General features: G+C 36.9%; 1 protein-coding gene across 6 annotated transcripts; it reads right to left on the minus strand.

The window, feature by feature from the left end:
• Positions 1-714: 714 nt before the first annotated feature.
• LOC113047924 (kinesin-like protein KIF16B) lies at positions 715-19,364 on the minus strand. Of its 6 annotated transcripts, none has more exons than XM_026209443.1 (33): positions 19,016-19,364; positions 17,973-18,042; positions 17,779-17,892; positions 16,450-16,566; positions 16,264-16,361; positions 15,857-15,966; positions 14,819-14,961; positions 14,497-14,665; positions 14,241-14,372; positions 13,887-14,062; positions 13,343-13,408; positions 13,027-13,086; positions 12,817-12,936; positions 12,270-12,321; positions 11,370-11,507; positions 11,158-11,240; positions 10,984-11,072; positions 10,830-10,889; positions 9,599-9,631; positions 9,227-9,280; positions 8,782-8,983; positions 8,407-8,636; positions 6,790-7,174; positions 5,777-6,037; positions 5,296-5,633; positions 5,038-5,196; positions 4,805-4,910; positions 3,923-3,970; positions 3,544-3,588; positions 3,334-3,456; positions 3,131-3,220; positions 2,505-2,588; positions 715-2,419 (listed from the first exon to the last, which is right to left on the minus strand). In XM_026209443.1, exons 1-33 carry the CDS (start codon positions 19,060-19,062, stop codon positions 2,258-2,260), a joined length of 4,164 nt encoding a protein of 1,387 aa, XP_026065228.1. In that variant the 5' UTR covers positions 19,063-19,364; the 3' UTR covers positions 715-2,257. The 6 variants fall into 6 exon arrangements, with proteins under 6 accessions (XP_026065228.1, XP_026065145.1, XP_026065304.1 ...); XM_026209360.1 differs by having other exon boundaries at positions 10,830-10,892; XM_026209519.1 differs by lacking the exon at positions 3,923-3,970 and having other exon boundaries at positions 10,830-10,892.
• Between the last annotated feature and the right edge of the window lie 831 nt (positions 19,365-20,195).

Raw genomic sequence — 20,195 nt, forward strand, 5'->3', positions numbered from 1 at the left:
TTCACAAATAAAATACACTTCAGTCACTTCCATTATTCATCATCAGTTTTATATCAGAAAAAGTGGCAGCAACTTCTGTTTTACTACCATCACTAATTTACCAGCAGTTTTATTGTTTATCGTTTATTTCATGTATTGTTGTTGTTTTTACTGTTATTTAAAAATGTAAAAAAATTAATTTGAAGTCATACTTTTTATGTTTTTCAATTGAGGGTTTGAGACGAAGAACCATATAAGTCCATATTTTCAATTTTTGAATAATAATTTTTTTTTTTTATTTGGACTCTGAATATTATATTACTTTTTTTTTTTTTTTACTTGGAAGATAGACAACAAAAGCTTCCCAATTCTAATGAGACAGGATTTTTTTGTATCAATCTTAAAAATAAAAAGTTAGAGTAATTTACATTTCTGGAATGTGGAAGAACAGTATATGTCCAGTCAATGTGGAATAACAGTATAAGTCCAATTAATCATATCAATTTAACAAATATAAATGGAAGCCTCATGAGACTCAGGTCTGTTGCATTTTCATTGGTCAGCATGGAACGAACCACAGCCAATCACATTTCTCCAAAAATAGAATTGTAGTGAGATTCTGACTTTGCAATCTTGTGATGAATTTACAGGCGAAACCAGCAAAAAGGGGGTCGGCGAATATCTAATTCGCTGATCTGTCAAGTTTAAACAAACTTCAGAAAACCAACGAAAAATCCTAGGACAGGAAGATGTTTTATCTTTCAGATCAACTCTGGATCTGCTTTACTTACATGAACATGATTACACTGAAATGTTGCATCAACAAGCTGAATTTTGCAAAAGCTTCTTTGACAAATGTACTCATTACAACATAAATAACCAATGATTTTAATACGGTGCTAAACAATTCATGTTACTCTCTAAAACTGAGTTACCAAGTCATGTTACTCACAAATTATTACATTCAGTTCCAGAAATAAAAAAAGCAAATGTATAAATCTTACTCTCAGTCAGTTCTCTTTTAGAGGAAACAAGTGCTCTAATGATCAAGAAGATCTTAATGGCTACTATAGCAGTACATCCCTTTCCTCCAAACATCATGAGATGTTCATGACAAACTCCTCTGTACACATCAAGTGTAAATTACATTTACATATACATTTATATGGCTTTATAGTGTTGGATAGTTATCAGTGGACATATCACAGCCTGTTCTACTTAAACTTCATCAAGGGTGTTGAGTAAGACAGTAGCTCTGAACCAGGAGCATTAGTCGTTTTGCTGGAAGACATAAGCTCACACTTCATATGCTATTTTGTGAGCTTTGACATCTTAGTGGTTATATAAAAATAATAATAATCTGCTCAACGTTAGCCTGAGTATCATAGATATTAGTACAGATTTGCTGTAATTCATTTAATCTGGAGTAGATATGGACTGGAGCCAGTAACACGTTGCTGTTTTCATCATCTACATCCAGACTAAAGTAGAGGAGATTGATTATACTGTCCGCATCAACTACAACAAGAGCATGATTTAGAGTCGATCACTAACCCAAGCAGCAGCTACAGGACGTCCTGTCTGTGCACAGAAACAGGCTTCACGGTCCTCGATGTAAACACAAGACGTCATCTGTTGTCAGTTTATGTTTGTAGCATTTAAAGCTCAATTAATGCCAACAAGGCACAAACAAATCTTTGGATCCTTTTTTTCACCATACATTTTTTCCATTTCAAGTAACTCTACCTTTCCTGCTCGATTTTCAGATTTCCTAAATGAGTGCACACGTGTCTGCATGAACCCAGGTCATGTTTCACCTCAAAAAAAAAAAAAAAGCCTAATTTAGATTATTTTTTTTTCATTATGATATTATTTTCATGACAATAATAATGATATTATATTTCAAATGTAAATTATTCATACACCATGGCAGTCTTGTCGTACTGTTATTTAAATGTATGCTACTTAAAAAGAAATAGAATTTTTAACTTTAACACAGAATTAAAAATAAAAATCTATATTACTATGGGAATCACACTTGAAAAAAAACAACAACCTTAAGTTAAACCTCAAAGTGTATAGTATAATGAGAATGTCATATGAAAAATATGCTTGTCATGAAAACAATATCACAATGCAACGTTCTCAGGCTTGATTTTCTTTATGCTGAATACAATTTCTTATTTTTTTTTCTTTTGGCTGTACTTTCACTTTCTGGGAGTCAGTTTGTATTTATCTATTGAGTGTTTTAATTGTTTAATTGTTGTGTGTGAGTGTGTCAGCCCGTCCCGTGACTGCTGTAGTCAAACACTCCCTTCTTAAAGAAAGGAGAGATGCTGCACACGGCGTGTTTTGAGAGGTGTAGTCCAAACTCGTCTGTTCTCAGAGGAGAAGAAGGCGAGGATGACATCATCACGTGGAAGAAGTTCCGCAGGTATTGCTGGGAAGACACAATGACATCATCAACATCTCCAATCAGTAAAACCCCTGTAGTGTTCATGAGGTTCTCACTCAAAAACAGTTACCTCCAACTGATTCCGGCGTTCTGCAACCATTCGCTCATCTCGGTTTCCAAAAATCTTTTTGGGAGGGAAGTCCAACACCGCGAGCTAAAACAAGATTCAAGATTATCTAAAATATCTAATGCACCACAGTTGGGTGAATCTCACAAAAATGGGGTCTGTGTCATATTTCAAATTTTGATGGTCCAGAACATATTATTATTTTTGGATGAAATATATTAATATGTAATAAAGATGGATTAAAAAAACTTGAAAATTCACAGGATACATGCATGAACTTGATCTGATTCTATTATTATTATTATTTATTTATTTTATTAATGCATGTATCAAAGCAGCTTATTCATGCACTAATATCAATTGCATATAAATACAGCGGAAATGGTCCTTAATTATATTTTGGGTTGAAATTATACAAAAATTACAAATATTTCAAAAATTACATCAATAAATTTGATCTGGAATAAATGTACATCTATGCATTTTTCCAATGCAACTTAGGATGCACTCTGATACATGTAATTGATATGTGCATTCTCGAGGAATCAAACGCCATGACCTTGGTGTTACCAGTGTCATGCTCTACCAGTTGCGTCATATTTGTTTCTTAGTATACATGTGGGTCATACCTCTGGATATTTCAGCTTCAGAGATTTGTGCATCTCCCGAAAACGACTGTATCTTCTGAACACTGTCCACGTTTCATCTAACACAGTGATCTGAACACAGACACAAAACCACAAGAGGGATTTTACAGGAGCTTGCGAGAAGGTCAATTCAATCATTCTTACAGATAATGCAGTGATTGTGGTTCTATGAAATGCAGACAAACCTTGACTTCGAACTCAAAGTGTTCATCTTTTCCCTGCCCGCAAAGGACATAACGGGGAATACTGATCCTGACTGGATCTTTAAGACTCTCCGGACTCGGATCCAGAGGAACTGACACCAGCCGCTGTGGAAAGACAGGCACTGACGGTCAGAAAACATCCTCAACTAAAGTGCTAATGAAATAAAATGACCTAAACATACAGGAGAGTACCTCGTATTTCAGTTTGCGTTGATCGATGCGTTTTTTATCGCTCTCCTGAGAGATTTAAACACATTTCATTAGGTTCATAAAACAGGTTCATAAAATCTCAATAAATAGTAGCTGATTTAGGGGAGAAAGCACTTGTTTGTCATTTCCCATCAGTGTGGTAGCAAAAAGAAAAATATCAGTTTCTTTGCTGGAACATGTGAAATGCATCTATGAAGACATCATTGGGCAGGCTGCATGCTCCCAAAGCAGAAAACCACAGGAAAACAGGAAAGACCCAATCTACTGATACCAGAGATTGTGAGCGGAAAGCAAATTAAGGCTGGATCATGCAAATCACAGTCCACTCAGCTGGTGCTGATTGGCTGAGGCCTGTGCTTACCTCATCCGTCAATCTAACAGAGCTACCCTCACTATCCTGCTCCTCCTCCTGCAGAGCCAAAAACAATTCTGTGGGTTTTAACGGGTTTCTTGTGCATGACTAGGGTAACATTAAACATCATTTTTGTCCTCTTTTATAAGCCCACACCAATTCTGTGCTTGCACAAAAATTTCACAGAAGATAATTGGGCTAATTTGATTGTGCTTTCGGCACAATTTGCATTCAAACCAAATAGAAAAGCAATTGTACATCAGCAAGTGTATGTTTATAATAGAATAATGATAGCAAGAACATGACGTTTTGGTCTACAATTTAAAGAAAACATTAAAACAACATATTTCACTTCTGTATGGTAAAGTATTCTTGAGTGAGACAAAATATTCAGTTTTATTAGTTATAATAGTTTATTATTTGTTGATGTTTGTCCCTGGTTGTGTCGTCTCAGTTACACTGGTAAAAATGATAAGATGTTCTGAAGAAAACAGTTAAAGTAAAAAGATGACGTGCCATTGTTATTTCAATATGTTTTATATAGTATTGAAAATCATTTTTGCATTTCCTGGTCTCATTAATTTCAGTCTAAATTTCAATCATTTTATTTGCTTTTGTAATTTATTTATTTTTTTGGTGGGGGGGTTGGGGGGGCTTCATTTTTATTTCAGTTTTAGTTTCAGTCATTTTAGTAATTCAACTTTTGCCAATTATTACATTTTAAAAAGTTGTTCATTTTTTGATTTCAGCTTGATTTCGATTAACGAATATGACACTTCATAGATTTAATTAACAATGAAAACACTGATTTGCACCAAAGTTAAAAGGCAAAACTTTAAGTCTGGGTGTTGCAGTTTAAAGAGAGTGTGTGTGTTAGCTGTAGGTTTATACCTGCATTGAGTCTGAAGACAGTGACAGTGTGTTGTTATTCTCTCTGTTCCTCAGGTTCAGTTTCTGCAGTCTCCGCTGCACCTCTTCTTCAATATATGTGTTAATCCTGAGAGGGAAATGGCCACAAATTAAATTACTTTCTGATAAAATCACAACCAAGCAGTAAGTCTTTACTACACACTGCTTGTTTGAGATGGTTAAGCAGCAATAAAAGGCAGCTGTGGTGTGTGTACCTCTCGTCTCCTATAGACAGCACAGTCGGGAGGGTCTGTATGGGGCTGACGGGCGACTGGTTCACACTGTTTTTATCTTCCCCGCTCACACTGAGACTCCGCACACTTCCTTCACTCTCACTGATCCTCTGCTTCAACTGTGCGATCTCTCGCTCCATCCTGAGAAACACCCAGAACAAAACGATAAAGCAAAGACACAGCATACGGTGTACTTTTACATAACAATATAGGGCAGTCTTTTTTTGTCCAACTACACACCTGTCCTGGTCCAGGTCTTGTGTTCCTGTAAGCCTGGAAGTGCTCTGTCCTAGAGCGGACTGTGACCTCTTTCGGGGCCCTTCGGCGTCCGGCTCCAGACTGAGGCTCCTGCGGTAAGCGGAGTGTCTCTTCTCCAAGCGTGCGACCGCCTGCTCCAGAGCCTCCCGCTGCTGTCTCTCCTTCCACTCCAGGATCTCCTTCTCCTTCCTGCGGACCTTCTCCTCCTGACGGGCCACGTTTGCCGTGAACTCGTACGACTGCTGGAGCTGCTGGAGCTGTTCTGCGCTCGCGCTGTACTGAGACAAACGCTCCTCCTTCTCCTCCAGCTCCTTCTCTACCTACAGAGAAAAACACAGAAACGATAAAGATGGATAACCAGGAGAAAAAAAAAAACATGTGCGAGATGCTACTATCAATACAAGTATGCAGCTTATTCAGGCCAAGTGTCATCCATTTAGACAGGAAGAGATCATAGTTTTACCTGATACAGAGTCTCATCCAGCTCTTTGTCCATAGCTTCTGGACTTCCGTCCAAACCAGGAGACCCTGTTCCTCCTCTAACTCTCTCCAGTAGCTCAATGGCTCTCTGTCGCTCCTCTGAGACAGCAGGGAGGTGTTTCTCACAGAGAGACTGGAGCTGTCTCTCTTTAAACTGCAGCCTGTGCTCGGCCTGCTGGATCAGAGCCTCCTCCTGACCCAGAAAGGACACGTCCTGAACGCCGCGCTCCATCATATCACAGACCTGCGAGGATGAGAAAAGTGAATCACCAGAGTCTTTTCATTCTGGGTTATAATTCAGTTATAATGTCCATTTTGCACACATTTCAAAGAAATTCTCTCTTTGCTAATGCTTTAAATTACTTAGTTTTTCTAATTCACTAATTCAAAATGGTAATTTGTCTTATGGAACTATTCATAAAATAAAATAACCTCCTAAGAGTCATTTTTTTCAGTCAGACTAAATTGGTCTTGATGAATGTTACAGAATCACTAAAAAGAACCATTTAACAAAATGCTTGTGCTTTTTTAACCTACACAGGCCTTGTTGGATATAAAAAAAATAAATAAAAAAAAATCTCAAAAGATTCAGTTGTTTGTGAATCAAACTACACTGATCCTGTGGTATGTTACAGATTCACTAAAAAGAATCATCTCAAAAGATTCAGTTGTTTGTGAATCAAACTACACTGATCCTGTGGTATGTTACAGATTCACTAAAAAGAATCATCTCAAAAGATTCAGTTGTTTGTGAATCAAACTACACTGGTCCTGTTGCATGTTACAGACTCACTAAAAAGAATCATCTCAAAAGATTGTGACTTCAAACTTAAATATAAATGTAAAAATGAACACAATGGTATTTACTTAAGTGTCGTGAATGTGCCACACTCTCATCACAATCATTACGTTTAAAAAAATAAATAAACAATGAAAACCTCCCCACATCAGTTTTCCTCTTGTTTGAGAGTGCTTTTGAAACAAGGACCCCTGTACCTGTCTCTGTTTGTCCTTGTGCGTGTGCAGCAGCAGGCCGATAGACGTGCGCTCATGGGTAACCTCCCGCTCCAGTCCGTCCTTCTGCTGGATCAGTGACTCCTCCAGCAAACTCAGCTCCTCCACCTGCATCAGTTTGAAGTGTTCATACCGAGCCTGCACGCTCCTCCGGGCCTCCTCCCCGCCCTCCTCCTCTCCATCGATCCGCGCCTCCTTGGCTCTGAGCAGCTCCTCCCTGAGCTCGGTGAGCGTCCGTCTATCGTCCTCCAGTCGGCGCGCTTCATCCGGCGTGAGCAGGGCGGCCGCCTCCTCGCTGCGCTCCCTCAGCTGCTCCTCCAGACGCCCAACCAGACTCAGCTGCTCCTTCTCTCGCTCCTCCAGACGCCTGGAGGTTATTATTGTGAAATATTGTTACATAACTGATCTCGGATTGAATATATTTTAAAATGACATTTCTTTCTGTGGTCAAAGCTGAATTTTCAGCATCATTACTCAGTCTTCAGTGTCATATGATCCTTCAGAAATCATTCTGATATACTGTTTTAAAGCTCAAGAAACATTTCCTATTATAATCAGTGTTCATATTTTTGTAGAATCCATTTTCTGACGATTTTTGTAATGAATAGAATTTTCAAAAAGAACAACATTTATCCGAAATAAGTTTTTGTAATAATGTCAGTCTTTACTGTCATTTTCACTAAAGAAAGTACACCCTTGCAGTATACATTCATTTTGACATGACAAAAGTACACACTCGATAAAGCTACATATATTAATATATCTAAAATATATTTAGTAATTATAATACCTTTATAATATATAAATACGATATTACTTAAGTGTATAATTATAACAAAATAATTGAAAGTATAGCTTTATTATAATTATTATATTTAATATAATTCATATAATTTTTTTAATTTTATATCTAAAAATAATAATAATTATTATTATAATAATATAATCAATATTACAAAATAATATATTATATATTTTAATAATAATTATTGTAGTTAATTTAAATTATGTATCATAATTACACATAATTATTTAAATTAAATACTTTATACTAATAATAATATTCTTTGTCTTATTATTGTAGTTAAAAAAAATTAAATAACATTTAAATTTAAACATAAAATCTATATGCAAGTTAGTCCGGATTGCTTTCACACCAATATATATATTACTGAGACTCAACATATTTTCTTAAGTCAGGTGTTACCAATACTTGTACTGTATTTTTCGGACTATAAGTTGCACCTGAGTATAAGTCGCATCAGTCCAAAAATACGTCATGATGAGGAAAAAAAACAAACATAAGTCGCACTGGACTATAAGTCACATTTATTTAGAACCAAGAAAACATTACCATCTACAGCCACAAGAGGGTGCTCAGTGTTTTCAGTGGTAGACTACAGGAGCACTGCGCAGCATAAAGCGCCCTCTCACGGCTGGAGACGGTAATGTTTTCTCTTGGTTTACTTCTCTTGGTTCATGTCAAATTAATTTTGATAAATAAGTCGCACCTGACTATAAGTTGCAGGACCAGCCAAACTATGAAAAAAAGTGCGACTTATAGTCCGGAAAATACTTGTAAGTCATTGACTTTTTCACCTGTGCTCCAGCTGGAGTTTGATGGCCTGCTCCACGCGCTCTCGTTTGAGCCGCTCCAGTTCCCGAAGGAGCTCGGTTTGTTCTGCTCGATCTCGCTGGGCCTGAGTCTTTTCGTCCTCCTCCAGATCCTCCTCCTGCACCTCCTCCTTCTTCTCCTTCAGCTTCTGCTTCGGGTGCAGTCTCCTCTGTTTCTGCTGTTCCTGCTCCTTCTGCTCTCGGTGTCTCTCCTCCTGAACACAACAGACATTAGCATATAAAAAAGGCTCTTTTTGGAGACAAAAACTAACCCTAGTAAAAACATGTCATGATTTTATTAGCAGAACATTTCCAAACACTGAACCATAGAATGTCCTGCTTCCTGATCAGCAGTCTGACCTGAAACCTCTCTTTCTCAGCGATCAAGTCTCGGAGGCGGCCCTCGATGTCCTGACTGCGTCTGTGCAGGCTCTCCTCCTGTCTGCGGATGCGCAGCTGCACCTCCTCAGACTCCTTCCTCTGAGACGCCACCTCCTGCTGCATGCGCTCAAGCTCCGCCTTCTCACACTTCTGCTTCTCCTCCATCTCCTTTATCAGCCGCCTGGACCAGCAACAAAACAAAGGACAGAAATTGTGATTAGGCCACAAATACATCAATCTGAAATGGATTTCTATAAATGAATATATATTATTAGATCATTATTACGTGATTATAAATACAATTATTTTACAAATTACTTATTATATTACACTAAAATTATTAGTAGATGTTTTGCAGAACTGCTTTATGTAAATCACGTGTTTCACTGAAGTATTTTGCATCTTGATATGTCACAAGATACACCTTTTATTTTCCAGTTTTTCCAGTTCTTCTCTTTGCTGCCTTTCAAACTCCAGTCTGGAACATATAAGACACAATTAGTTTCCACCCTTAAAACACACACACACACACACACACACACCACTGCAAACTCACACCAGCACATGGGATGAGGGTCACTGAGCCGTCACATTGCATGCGCTGCAACTATAAGCACGTGCTTAAATATAAGAGATGGAAACACACATTGGACTAAAGTGTTAGGATGATGATGAAGTGCTTCTCACAAGCATGATGAACGAGAAACGGAGAGACTGAACCCACAAATACTGACATTATTATGTATGTAAAAACACAACAGTTAACACGAGAACACTAGCTGTACTTTGGTTCTACCTGAGAAAGATGGGACCCTTTTCAGTGAAGAGACTGCCATGAAGAAGTTGAGAAAGAGGAAACGTTACCAAAAACTGCTGCACAGGTCCAGACTGTTAGTGTTCATTCATTTTATTTGAGGATAATGGAAAAAAATAAATAAAGACAGAATTTGTGTTTGAACAACTCCTTAAAATAAAATAATATAATAAAAAGCTCAAATCAAATGAAAGTTGAATGTTTGGTGTTGATTCATGAGATGTAGTTGTAGTGTGGTAAGTCATGGCCCAGGATCATGATCAGTCTCGAGATTAAATCATCAGAAAACTCTTTTTTACTGTGCGTTCCTTTATTAATGAGACCATGCAAAAAGTCAACATGCATTTTGTAGTTTATTAGGGATGCATCGATTTAAAAAATGTTTTTTGGTGAACAGATGTTTTTTTATACTAGACCAACCTTGTCCAACCTAAAATTATATATGCTCAAATTTAGGCTTGAAATATTAAAATGTACAGCAAAAATGGCAAAAATCTGTTCAGTGCTCATGAGAACTGTAACAGAAAAAAGCTTGTAAAAAAAAAAGAGGATTTTCTTCCAATAATGATTTGTATGGTAAGATTATTTTCAGGTTTGGATAGACATCTCTTCTGCTCACCAAGGCTTTTATTTGATCAAAAATACAATAAAAACAGTAATATAGTGTAATATTATTACAATTTAAAATAGCTGTTTTCAATTTAAATATATTTTAAATTGTAATTTATTTCAGCTATGCAAAGCTGTATTTTCAGAATCATTCAGTGTCACATGATTTCTCAGAAATCTAATATACTAACTTGCTGCTCAAAAAACAATTCTGATTATCAATCTTTTTCTGAACAGAAAGTTCAAAAGAACTGCATTTATTTGAAACAAATCTTCTGTAGCATTATAAAAGTCTTTACAGTCACTTTTGACCAATTTAATGCATCCTCGCTGAACAAAAACATAAACCCCAACTGACTTCAAACTTTTAAAGGTAGTGCAATATACCAATGATGACCAGCCATTCAACTCAAACTACTGGCTGTTGGTGGTCATGTTGTATATTCCTCCACTATATACTATATACATGCTTTATCTTCCATTAGTCAGTACCAGTATGGTAACTGATATATCGTGCATCCCTATTGGATCACTGATGATCTGGCAAGCGGGGATGAATCAGAGTTTCCGATCAGCTGTTTTAAGCACTGGGCATCAGCAGTACCAGCAATGGTGCCGGAGGCCATGAAGAGAGAGAAGGATGGAGAGAGGAGGGAAGAGAAGGCTTCTGGGAAGGAAGAGAGGGAGAAGGGCTGAGGAAGAGGAAGATATCACTCGCTCTGTTGCACACACACACACACACACACACGGTGGCTTACCCAGGGTTATACAGCATGACTGTGGAGAGGTTTTCACAGGACTTGGACAGATCAGACATGGATAGGCTCAGACTGGTGAGGAGGCCGCTCTGGAAAACAGGAAGAGCAGATACATGAACAAATGAGTGTTTGTGTGAGAGAGATGCTGAAGTTTTGTGTGTGAATTCCTCTCACCTTTCTCTTCTCCCGAAGTTTAGCCGCCTCTTTAGGATGATTGAATCTGAACATATTGGTTCTGCCGAGGAGCATGACAGCACCTGAGCAACACAAATGCACAAATAAATCTACCGTCTGTTTAATAAATGAAAAAACATCAGCTTTGCATAAAACTGCATAGCTTATTTAATAAACAAATGCAATTCTTTGTAGAAAGGTATATGTGTGACCTTGGTTGAGCTGGCAGGGCTCAGTGATCTGAACGCCATTGACTGAACACTGAGCGTCGTTCAGAGGAATAAGAGTGACCGTGCCATTCTGATTCTCTATCAGACAGTGCTCACTCTCCAGACCCAAACCATGAAGAACTGCAAAGAGAGAGAGAGAAAATATCTGGCAAAATCTGAGTTGGGGTTAGGCAAAGATCTGATTTTAAATTCTACTCCAGTTGCAAATCTAAATCTAAATAGAACTGAAAACGGCAATCCAAATCCGAATTAAGAAACAAAGAGGATAGAGCATCTTGGACGTCCTGAGCAATTTTTCATTTTTGGGTAAAATATCCATTTAAGGGGAGAATTCAAATGGAATTAAAAAAAAATGCATTTAACTGAAGTTCTATTTTTTATGAAATGTTTTTATGCATTTAAAACATAAACCAATGAATGCATCATCATACACAGGATGTTGCTCTGATATTTGAATTGTAATTACAGGGAGAGGAATTTACTGTGAAATTGCAATTCATAGAGATACCTGTTTGATAATAAAACCATTACATGATTAATTAATTCTGATTACTTCTTTCATTTTCTTCTTTCTTTCATCTGATCTGACTTATCTAAACTACGGGTAAAATAGTTAACACTAACATTAAAATAAATAATTCTGTTAAACAGCACCAACTAAATATCCACATTTTCCAAAAAAATAAAATGAAATCATATCACATTATACAGATTTAATTAATTTAGATAATTCTAGAAAACATGGTGCATAAATTTAGACGGATTTACATTGTGGCATTTCAACTGCTTCTTATTAATATCATGTTTGTGTGCTGTGACTGAATCCAATAATATCTAAACAGATGGAGAGAGAGTTCTGTCAATGAAGCCTGGTAAACTCACTGATGTCCTGTTCGGTAGTGGCATCATCACGGCCAACGTATGTCCTTCCCTCCTGAACACACACACAGACACTGTAAACTCTTATGAAATAAACAACATAACGTATTTTTCGGACTATAAGTCGCACCTGAGTATAAGTCGAATCAGTCCAAAAATACGTCATGATGAGAAAAAAACATATATGAGTCGCACTGGACTTTAAGTCGCATTTATTTAGAACCAAGAACCAAGAGAAAACATTACCGTCTACAGCCAAGAGAGGGCGCTCTATGTTTTCAGTGTAGACTACAGGAGCACTGAGCAGTATAGAGCGCCCTCTCGCGGCTGCAGACGGTAATGTTTTCTCTTGGCACTTTCTCTCGGTTCATGTCAAATTAATTTTGATAAATAAGTCGCACCTGACTATAAGTCGCAGGACCAGCGAAACTATGAAAAAAAAGTGTGACTTATAGTCCGCTAAATACGTTAATATAGAAAACTCATTCATTCGGTTGTAGTTGCATCTTCATCTTCACCACCATGATGAACACTGCCTGATGTTCACTACCTTTAAGTGATAGAGAATGATGCCCGTGCTGAGCAGATCATCATCAATCCCGATGAGATGAGGCAACTCCGAGTCCAGGATCACTCCGATTCCCTCCTTCCTCAGAGCCAGAGTCTCCTCCTGCTCAACACACACACACACACACACAGTCTCTAACTCAGAGAACCAGGTGATACAAGTGAGATGCTTGACTGACAGATGGTGACAGACCTTCAGGATGTTCTGCGTTTCGTTCCATTTGTTCGTCCATTCCTTGGTCAGCTCCAACACCTGCGACAGAAAAACATGCACACGACTGTGTGTGTTATCTCATGTCCTGCCATAACCAACATTTGAATTCATCAGTGGAATTTCGCACAGCATTTATTAGCAAAAAGCAAAGAAATCCCTGCTGTTCAGAACATCATGGGCTTCAGTGTGTGAAAACTAATCGCTTTAGAAACTGCTTATTCAGTGCGACTGCATCAGCTGGGAGGAGAGTGTACAAGAGCTGTTGTTATGTGATTATGAATGAGTTTCGTGTTACCCTGGCTTCATTATGGTGCAGTTCCTCCTCCATACTTAACGCTGTGGGGGAATCGAGCAGGGCTATCTGAAATATACGACATAAAAATATAACAACCAAGTCAAGTCACCTTAATTTATAAAGCACTTTATACGATAACGATCGCTTTAAATTAGCTTCACAGTAATAAACAGGAAAACAACAGAATCAATGAAGCAAACTTCTTCAAATATGAGACTCAATAGTGTTTATTCAGTAGTTTAATTCAAATAGTAGCTTAATTCCATAACTGTGTAAAGTTAATCAATTATGAAACAAGTTTAAAATTCAGCTAGAAACAGACTGGTAGAAGACAATAGTGTCCTTAAGATCAATATTGATTCTTTTCAGTTTACTGACTGTCGATTATTGAACGAATCTGAATCAACATAGCCGCTCCACAGCTCTAACAGCAAGTGAAAGGATCTATTAAAACTGATAATTGGATAAGAAAAGAAGATCCATCGTTAAGGCTAAATAGCTTTAATCTTTTAGAGTAAATACCAAGTCAAATTCACATTCAGACCTGATTTCCCTGCACGAGTAGTGCTTTCAGCCGAGCGATCTCCGCCCGCAGTTCTCGTATAAGTCTAACGTTGGAATCCTCATTAATCGTGGGTTTGTTGATGATGTTTTTGGCACGATTAGCATAGCGCAGCGTGCTCAGCGTCTCGCCGTAGTTGACGTCCGCAGGCGATACAGCTGGACAAAAATATTTGAGATCTCACATGCATGACATTCTTGCAAAAAAAACTGATTTAATAACTCTAATGGTGTCACCATCAAGAAAACAAGTGGTGTGACAATCAAGTAAAAAGTTATAAATGATGTTCCTTCCTTCAAGCCATTGTCTGTACTAATTACAGAAGGTGTTACTCACTAGCAATCATGATGGTCTTTGAGTTTCCTCCCAGACTGTCCTTCAGGAGCCACGTGAGCACAGAGTCTCTGTAAGGAACAAACACCTGCTTCTTCTTCAAATGACTGTTCCCTCCTTCCAGTGACAGATCAGCTACAGGGACAGGAGGAGACATCAGAATAACCATTAAAAGAGACAGAATTTGAACCATCTGTACCCAAAAGTTTAATGGAAGAAGACAATCAGAAGTGTGTCAGGGCAGGACAGCGCCTCTCACCTAAGGCGGAGATGACATTTCCCAGAGTGACCAGTGATTTGTTGATATTGCCGCCCTCTTTGAGCCGGACACCCGTGGCTCCGGTGGCATCGGCCCTCTCACTTCCTGCTAGGTCCACCAGGTGAATCTTGCTGAGCGTCTCACTCGGCATCTCAGCGTCAAACTTAGCCTGAGAAGAAGGGAATAAAAACAAAATGCATGATTTTATCCTTTTAACCTTATTTCCTAGTAATGGTATTTTACATCTTTTGCTGACATCATGGATTTTACAGATGGTTCAAATCCACTTTCTATGGCAACGACACTAGTGTAGATCCTGTACCTGTGTGAAGTTGATGGTGAAGATGGCGTGTGAGCGGCTGCTAGTGTCGTTCATGCCGGTGCTGGCAGTCGTGCGGTTGATGTTTCCCGCCTCCATCAGCTCCTCCACATCATTATAGTTCTGCACGAGGTGCTTCGACAGGTCTGAGATCAATCAGGACGCATTAAAGTGTTTTTTAAAACATGCAATATTTACACCATTTTTTTATTTAATGTTTAAATATTAACATTTTCACTCAATATTTAAGCAATGTTTACCTAATATTGCAATATTTACTGAATGAGTAAATACTGCAAGATTAAGTAAATAAGTAAATATTAATAAATATTGCAATATTTACTTGAACTTAATATCGTATTTACTCACCGTTTACTTAATATAACAATATTTACTCAATATATAATATCACAACGATTACTTATTTAAATAATATTGCAATATTTACCAATATTAATATAACATTATTTACTCAATATATAATATCACAACGATTACTTATTTAAATAATATTGCAATATTTACCAATATTAATATAACAATATTTACTCAATATTTAATATCGCCACGATAACTTAGTATTGTAATATTTACTGAGTATTTAAATAATATTGCAATATTTACCAATATTAATATAACAATATTTACTCAATATATAATATCGCGACAATTACTTAGTATTGTAATATTTACTGAGTATTTAAATAATATTGCAATATTTACCAATACTTAATATAACAATATCTATGCAATATTTACTGAATATGTAATTAATATTGCAATATTTACTCAATATTTACTTCAATTATTACTAGTAAAAACTTAAAGCAACATTCACTTAATTAAACAATACCAGAAAGCTATATGCCACTGTTTTGATCAATTTATTAATATATATATGAATGTTTTTGTTTTGTTTGTTTTTTAATTAGAGGAGTGCCATCCATAACATCTTTGTTTGGCTGTGACACTGAAATCAGTTTGAGAATAGTAAAATTTCACTAGTATAGTTTTGGTTAAGGTCTGAAGTCATGCTCTTACCTTCTACATAGGGTCCTTCTTTAGGATGCTCTCTGACTCTGAGGTTATACGTCTCTGCCATCTTTCTCCTTAACAAGTCCCGCACCCGTTCATTGTAAATCTCCAAATAGCTGCCAGCATAATCAAAACGTGACAGTTTTTCTTTTCTTTTTTTTCTGTGTGTCTACTGCAACAGACCTTTACTTTGAAAATGTAAATGTGAATAAATATGAATTCTGTGCTACTAGCATCACCGAAAATAACTGCAATCTGACGCAAGCAATAAATGTGTGAGTTTGTGATGGGGACTGCTTGAAACTTTTATGCAGCTCTGTTTGCTGGCCCTAATGGAGCACACTTCACCATTTGACTATCATACTTTAGCTATCGAATACTGCAGGATGTTCACATTTGATTTCTGAACTCACCTGACCTCTGTACGGAAAGAGGCTTCATCTCTCCGAGTCATTCCTGAAATTCGGCTGAATAATCCTTCACAGATCCGTGGGATCAGCCCGACGTCACCCTACGGCACAACGAGTCATGATTCAGAGCCTGTATTCAGCTCAATAGGCTGATAAATAAAAAAGACTTGGATTAATGAAAAGGCTTACAGGGATGCCCATCATGGTGTGTGACTTCCCTGATCCAGTCTGGCCGTAAGCAAAGATGCAGGCATTATATCCTTCAAACGCTGCCTTTAACACATCAGTGCCCAGGTCCCTGAACACCTAAAATCACACACACACATCATGCCTGTGATATTACAGTAGTTATAGATGCACCCGTGCAAAGCTGATAACTGAAAGTTAATCATAAAGTCAAGATGTGAGCTCAACTGTACTGTTAATGATGGCTGGGCATTTACATTACAAACCCTTCAGGATCTGGGAAACCAGCCTTGATTTTAGCTATTATTTTAGTGTTTACTTTAATATATGTGACCCTGGAGCACAAAACCAGTCTCATGTCGCTGGGGTATATTTGTAGCAATAGCCAAAAAAACATAGTATGCGTCAAAATGATTGATTTTTCCTTTATGCCAAAAATAATTAGGATATTAAGTAAAGATCACGCTCCATGAAGATATTTTGTAAATTTCCTACTGTAAATATATCACAACTTCATTTTTGATTAGTAATATGCATTGCTAAGAATTCATTTAGACAACTTCAAAGGCCATTTTCTCAGTATTTTAATTTTTGTCGTATCTCGGCCAAATATTGTCTGATCCTAATAAACCATACATCAACAGAAAGCATATTTATTTAGCTTTGAGGTGAAGTGTAAATCTCAATTTAGAAAAAATTTACACTTATGAATGGTTTTGTGGTACAGGGTCCCATCTAACTCAACACTCAAGATTATTATTATTACCTGTCATCGTTGAGTAACAAACCATTCTGAACACATGCACTAAGACGATTAGCTCCTAATGAGATCTGATTACTTTATTATACGTAAACGGAGCTGGGGTTTTCAAATAAAATAAACCCTTCCACAAACATGCTCCGGTTATTATCAAATGCTCATAATCTGTTTGAATGATATTGCATTGTGGATAGCATGAAGATATGTATTTGGCTATTAAGTCACATAATTAAACTAGTTCTGAGATCTTGCAAGATTTACTTTGCATTCATGCATTAGGTAGATGCTTTTATCCAAAACGACTTACATTGCATTCAATTTTCTCTGATTTAAATCTTAACAGAAATTTGATCTGTGAATCAGTTTTTACTATTATTATGTATAGTTAATTTGATGCACATATATATTTTTTCATTTAGTAAAATAAGTGTGGAAAACATACTTTGATATAACTAGATTTTACCGCATTATTGTTTGCGTACACAGCTAATTAACAAATTAATGCATGCAAATGTCAAAAGTTCTTCAATCATCATTTGGCAATCTGTGCTGCTGTTGATATCTCCACTGACCTTCTCCTGAGACACAAAGCTGCCGTTCTTACAGTCCGAAGAGTCGTAAGAGAAATCATATGTGAAAGTCTTCGTTCTCTCTCTTACAGAGTCTCCAGTCACTCCGTCTGGAATCTGATGTAAAAAATAGCACAAAAAAAACTATAGTTTTATCTGTGAAAATCTACCGTTTAGAGACTTTCATTGCAACGTACTTTTAAGTTGGTGATGGAGGTTTTGTTGCCTTCCATTTCGATGATGCATTTGGCAGACAGATCTTTCTCCCTGTGCCAAAAATCAATAATACATTAATAAAATATATATTTATGCACTTTATTTATTATTCACACATACTGTAAATCCATCGTCCACATGCGTTTACTCTCAAGGGAGATGATTTAATTTAGAGCAATCAAACAAAACAAACTAGGTGTCTATTTTAGACCCGATGCTTTTATTAAGGTGGAAAGCAGATTTAAATCTTTCAGCTCGTCTGGGATCAGGAGATCTTTCAGAAAGAATGAGCCGTACACAGTAAATCCCCAGAGACATACAGAAGTTACACAAGCTAAATCCACACAGGTTTGTGTGCATACAGTCCCACAAATCCTCATCCTTATTTTAAAGCATGTTTATAATTCCTATTGCACTCATGGATGATTTCAGGATGATACTAACATTATTGTAAAACATTCATTATATGTTGCAAATTAAAAACAAAAATAAACAATATTTATACAAACATTATAATTAATTTATTCACATAACAGTAATGTTAAAATCATTATGAATCATCATTTTTTTATTATTTTTACAATTGTGATAAAAATATTGTTTTATTATTATTATTATTATTATAAATGACAAGTATTATGATAAGTATTTGGTTTGGGACAGTCTCAATACAAAGGGGTCTGAAAAAAAAAAAAAAAAAAAGAGAGAGATTCAAGAGATTTTGGGCATTTTGCATCCGATTGACTCTCGATCTGATTGTTTACAGTAGAGTCCAGTGTCTACTCTGGGAGCGCAGGTTCGTATCTGACCTGCGACATGACAACTTTCCAAAGGAAAAAAACCCCTCAATAATAATGAACAGATTATTAAGAGTTAATAATGAGAAATACAGCTCACTAGTTTAATTTTACGTGTATTTAATAGCTGTTGTCACGCCTTTCACTCAGCAGCTGTTGTGACATCATTAACGCCGGTGTTTGCGTGTTTGTTTATTCGGTGATTTATGTGTTTAAGACGCACTCACCGTCTGTTCATGGGCCGGACCCGCACTGCCACCCGAACCGATGCCATGACACATCCCTAAAGAGGGTCAGAACCCCACACACACACACACACTTCAGCGGTCAGTTCTCATGGGTGACTGACACAACTCTGACCGGCTCCGGGTGATGCGACTGTATCCCAGAAAACAGCTCCGTGTGTCCGCGAGAGGAGCTCGTGACGCTCGTCTAGTATTTATCAACAGTCAGCATGTAAGGAGATCTATTAGTCCGGGACGCAGATGTTCACTTCGTATTATTTTCCCGGAGTGTTTCACAGTGTCCTGCTCTTTGCTGGCAGCAGGGAGGCGCACGGAACACATGGCGGACGCGACTCCGCCTCCTGTCGGTCTGGAGTAATCATGGATCGTGCCGGGAACAACATCACGTGATATTAGATTGGATTAGATTTTATTGTCATTATGTACAGTAGAGTACAAGTACAGAGCTAATGAAATGCATTTAGCATCTAACCAGAAGTGCAAGAAAATAGTGTTTAATATGCATATAAGTGCATAGTAAGTGAAGCTATGATTTACAGAATGTACAGTGGAGTTGCTATATACAGTATTGAGCAGAGTATATACAGAATATAAATACTAAATAGAAATGCAATGTAGGGATTGTATGTACATTATGAACAGAGCAATGAAGGATTATATATACATTTTGAACAGCAGCAACGTAAAAACAGTGGTAATGACAGTTGGAGGATTGTTGTTAAGTAATGTATTTTATGCAAAGTAACATTTGTTCAATTAAATTTTTATAGTTTTTAGTTTTAATATAAATAGTTTACCGTGCTTTGTACAGTAACAACTTTAGACAGTTTACAGTGTAATAGCTTGAACAATGTGCAGTCTGTGCAAAATGTAGGCAAGGCAAGGCAAGGCAAGTTTATTTATATAGCACATTTCATACACAATGGTAATACAAAGTGCTTTACATCAAAGAAAGTAAAATAATCATGAAAAATAAGAAAAAAATAAAAAATAAAACAAGCAATTTTAAAACTTTTAAAATGATTAAAACGTTTACTTAAAATCAATTTAAAAACATTTAGAAAATGATTTTATATAAAATAAAACAGTGAAAATATAGTGCAATCAGTTCGGACATAGCACAGTGCTCATTCAATAAATGCACAACTAAACAGATGGGTTT

Source organism: Carassius auratus, chromosome 1 (assembly GCF_003368295.1).
Source record: "Carassius auratus strain Wakin chromosome 1, ASM336829v1, whole genome shotgun sequence".
Taxonomy (NCBI): domain Eukaryota; kingdom Metazoa; phylum Chordata; class Actinopteri; order Cypriniformes; family Cyprinidae; genus Carassius; species Carassius auratus.

Bases quoted from the DNA above. Each gene is read 5' to 3' on its own strand.
- LOC113047924 (XM_026209360.1), bottom strand. From the start codon at position 19,062: ATGGCATCGGTTCGGGTGGCAGTGCGGGTCCGGCCCATGAACAGACG. The intron at 17,893-17,972 runs GTACGTTGCAAT...TTTTTACATCAG, and splicing joins CCTCCATCACCAACTTAAAA to ATTCCAGACGGAGTGACTGG. The intron at 3,971-4,804 runs GTATAAACCTAC...TTGGCTCTGCAG, and splicing joins TGTCTTCAGACTCAATGCAG to GAGGAGGAGCAGGATAGTGA.